Source organism: Anarrhichthys ocellatus, unplaced genomic scaffold, assembly GCF_004355925.1.
Source record: "Anarrhichthys ocellatus isolate YVR2014 unplaced genomic scaffold, GSC_Weel_1.0 scaffold3908, whole genome shotgun sequence".
Classification (NCBI taxonomy): Eukaryota; Metazoa; Chordata; class Actinopteri; order Perciformes; family Anarhichadidae; genus Anarrhichthys; species Anarrhichthys ocellatus.
The window spans coordinates 706-5,039 of record NW_022283882.1 but is presented as its reverse complement, the minus strand read 5'-3'; the positions used below and the strand labels follow the sequence as shown (position 1 = coordinate 5,039).

General features: G+C 43.5%; 1 protein-coding gene across 1 annotated transcript; it reads left to right on the top strand.

Moving 5' to 3' along the window:
• Positions 1 to 6: 6 nt before the first annotated feature.
• On the top strand, positions 7 to 3,798 carry LOC116379217 (E3 ubiquitin-protein ligase RNF130-like). Its single transcript, XM_031841158.1, has 4 exons — positions 7 to 373; positions 607 to 703; positions 830 to 1,011; positions 1,619 to 3,798. The coding sequence occupies exons 1-3, from the start codon at positions 264 to 266 to the stop codon at positions 965 to 967; spliced, it is 345 nt and encodes a 114-aa protein (XP_031697018.1). The 5' UTR covers positions 7 to 263; the 3' UTR covers positions 968 to 1,011; positions 1,619 to 3,798.
• The last annotated feature ends 536 nt before the right edge of the window (positions 3,799 to 4,334 follow it).

The following is a 4,334-nucleotide window of genomic DNA, read 5'->3' as shown; positions in this document are numbered from 1 at the left end:
TAACCAGTTAACACACTGACCAGTTAATATACTAACCAGTTAATAAACTGACCAGTTACTAATTTAACCAGTTGATACACTGACCAGTTACTAATTTAACCAGTTAATAAACTGACCAGTTACTAATTGAACCAGTTAATAAACTGACCAGTTAATCTCACCACAGAGACTCGACACCACCACCAGTTCCAGCAATAATTCACACCAGATATGATCATAATATTGTGGATTAACTTCGTTTTGAAGAGTGATGTCACTTCAACATGTTCATCTGTGTTTTTCTGTCACAGGAAACTGATCCAGACTTTACCCACTGTGCCGTGTGTATTGAAGCGTACCAGCTCAACGATGTGGTTCGCATTCTGCCCTGCAAGTGAGTCTGAAAAGACCAGACCAGTGTCACCAGTCAAACCAGTCTCACCAGATGACCCTGTCCGTGTCCTGTTGGTTCTGATGGTCTGATGACCTGTGTCCTGTTGGTTCTAATGGTTTGATGACCCGTGTCCTGTTGGTTCTAATGGTTTGATGACCTGTGTCCTGTTGGTTCTAATGGTCTGATGACCCGTGTCCTTTTGGTTCTAATGGTTTGATGACCCGTCTCTGCAGACATGTCTTCCATAAGCTGTGCGTGGACCCCTGGCTGAACGAACACTGCACCTGTCCCATGTGTAAACTCAACATCCTCAAAGCTCTCGGCATCATGGTGAGTCTTCACTGACATAGACAACACAAACATACCAGGTGTGTTATTAACAAGTTATTGTCTCCTTTTCTCTGTCTGTCTTCTATGTGTCCTTTGTCCTCTGTCTCCTCTGTCCTCTGTCCTCAGACCAGTCTTCCCTGCGTGGACAGCGTGGTGTTGGATGTGGAGCGTCTGGGCGTCAGTCAGGCGTCCGGTGGTCAGAGGCTGACGCTGGGCGACCAGCCGTCTATTAGCCTTGAGCCGCTCAGCCCCCCCCCACCCTGAGGCCACGCCCAGAACACCTGCTGACATCACCATTGCTGTGACCAGTAAGACACAGCACAATAACCATAAAAGTCTTTACTGTTAGGGCAACTAATCACCACAGGCAACTTTAATTATTTAAAAGACCTCTTTACACCGTCATTTAGCAACTTTATCATGTTGTAGAGCAACTTTACACTGTTAATACTGTCACAAAGCAACTTTTCCCTGTCATAAAGCAACTTCTAACTCTTAATGGGATCATAAGGTAACTTTACGCTGTCATAAAGAAAATTAAAACTGTCACTGAGCAGAAAAGATCTAAATAGGATTCAAAGAAATAAAAAAGTGTTTTAAGACCACCACAGAATAATAATATGATTTCCTTAATCGTAAAGATGACCCTGGTTTGTCAGATTTGATAGTTTTTCATTCAGGCTCTCTTTGGTTTGCTGCAGTGTCTCAAATTGTCCACTATATAGAGCCAATGACATCATAAATACACACCTGATGATGTCATCAGTTCAGCCTGAGATACTCTTTAGTGTAGATTTGACATGTTGGTGTTGATACAACTGATGTTCATACTGAAGTAAATTAACACTAATACCACATGTTTGTAGATGTATGGTTATGACTAATATGGAGCATGTTGTGTTTCTGTCTCTTCAGGCGGAGGTCACTTCTTCAACAGGACCTCGATGTCTCCTCTGGTGGTCTGTGAGATGGAGCTACCAGACATCCAGGCCTCGCTAGACCTTTATGACGACAACAAGTCCTGAGGCCCGTCGTCATGGTTTACGACCCCCCTCCACCTGCTAAAACATCATCAATCCATCAGATTTTCTTCAGACTGAACATGGAGTCTAGACTCTGGTCTGGATCCGGTTCTAAGTTTACACTTGTTAACCTTGACACGCGGGGCCAGTTGTTGGGTCAAATTCTTAAAACACTACGTAAAACAAATAATTCAGAGAACTGAACTCCAGATCCGACTCCGGCCCAGGATCCAGAACCTGAACTAGGTTCCTCTGGTAGACCTGGAGGTAATGTTGTTGTTGAACTTTGAGAAAAGATCCTGGAAAACGTCCAGTCCATCAAAGCGCTTTTGTGTTCTTGGAAAAGGGTTTCTGGGTCCTGAGTTCCTGAAAAGGTTCCTTGAAAGGTTACTGAGCACCTCAGAAAGTTTCTGGGTCCCTGGAAAACAGCAAATTCCTTAAATAGTTCTAGGAAAGGCCCTGGGTTTTTAAAAAGGTTGTGTTTCTGGAAAAGTCCCTAAAAGGTTCCTCTGGAAAAATCCCTAAACGGTTCCTCAAACCCAGTGAAGGTTTCTGTCCATGTCGTAACTCTGCAACCTGACCCTCTGTCTGAAGGCCTGTACCTGGATCAGAACTCCTCTACTAGAGACACTGTCTGAGCTGATTCTTCCTATTCATCATCAGACTGGAACCAGGACCAGTGGATGACCCGGATCCTCTGGAGAGACATTTGAGGAAACAATCGTGGACTTTAAAGCTTGATTTATTGGAGGGTCATGAGCAAAGTGCCATCACCAGACACGCCCCTTTTTTAAACTACGTGGATCGACGTAGACCATGAGGAACTTTGAGGAGCTTCCAGAAACCATCACAGAGTAAAAAGATCCAAACGTTTCCACGTCCGCTCATCGTTGGAAAGTATAACCAAGGCTTCACAGTGTTAACTCCTCTGTAGCTCAACACATGTTTCTCTGTAGAACAAAGAGACGTTAGATTTAAAGGAGCAGTCCAACATCTCAGAAGATACTCTGGTTCTCTGTTTCTATCAGGTAGAGTTCCTCAGAGAGGCGACACGGGTCCTCTGTTATTAAAAGTTCTAGAGGTTTTAAACTTGTTCTTCAGAGTCAGACGAGAAGATGAGTAGCTTAGCTTAGCACAAACAGTGGACCCAAGAAGAAACTTTCAAAATGAACTTACAACAATTTGAAGTCTGTCTGTTTGTATCTAGTTAACTAACCAACCAATCAGCAGTTCCTTCTGTAGTCAGCTGATTTAGATGACAGTCAACACATCTGGATTCCTCGGGTCTGTGAGCCAATGAGAAGAGAGTCTGAGGTGGGTCACTTCCTGTAACTGTAAGCAAAACACATGTAGGCTCACATTCTTCATGTTTTAACTCCTTGTGATTAAATAATCTAAGTTTCATTCAAATGTGAATAGATTACTATAATATATATGAACAGCTGGAGGAGTTAATTCTCCGGTTGGTGCCGCTGCCGATATTTATTTTAAGGTTGTAATCATCTGTACTGTCTCACATCAGCTGCTCTTAGTTAGCTTTTAGCTCCTGCAGCTAACACACAATAGGAAACAATAGTGGATGTTAGCATCGACCCGATAACGTTACTTCACAGACAACATGAGTGAGGCCTGAATCCTCTCTTCCTATTGGCTGACAGACCTGGTTCTGTCTGAATCCTCTCTTCCTATTGGCTGACAGACCTGGTTCTGTCTGAATCCTCTCTTCCTATTGGCTGACAGACATGAGAACCAGAGTGTCTCCTGAAGTGATGGACTGCTTCTTTAAGATGTATTAAACAGCTTCTGAATTACTCAGCGTGTAATAATAATAAGCTCCAGTGAAGGAGCTCCATATATTAAAAGCATTATACAATCTATAACCTGACTGATCGATCAATATTATCTCTGAAGTGACCTGAGGACCCGTCTGTCCTCGTGTCTGTGTCACATGCTGGTGATGATGTCACATAATGGTAACGATGATGATGAAGAGGATGAGTGTGATGCTTTCAGTTCACTGTGTCTCTTACTGCCTCAGCATTTAAGTGTCATTAAAGTGTCTTTATTGCCTTTAACATGGCGCAGTCTCACTTTATTTATCAGATATATATTAATATGAGAATGTGACTAAAATATATTAAGATTAAAACAACATGCTGGAGTCTGGTGGAGGGAGACATTATAATATACTGTCTCCCTCCCTACTAATTATATCTTTATTTAACTTATATATATTTTAAATGTTTATTTAATCATGAACGCTCAGAAGAGTCGATGTGACGTAATGACGTAATGACGCACCATGCACAGAGTGCGGGTCCTGCAGCGTCATACTCGGAAGTGATGTTCAGTCAGCAGACTTTGTGAAAACAACAACATTGGATCGCTGTTTGTCTGAATCAGACGGAGCCGTCCGTTAACAGCGGTTCTTCTCCCGGTGTTTCCCCGACGGTGGGTGAGCAGAGAGCGGGTAGAGATGTGGATCCATCCGGAGGAGGTGCTGTTGGCCGGAGCTCTGTGGGTCTCTGAACGGGCCAACCCGTTCTTCATCCTGCAGAGGAGGAAGGGACACGGCCGAGGGGGGGGGACTCTCTGGTGAGTCCACTACA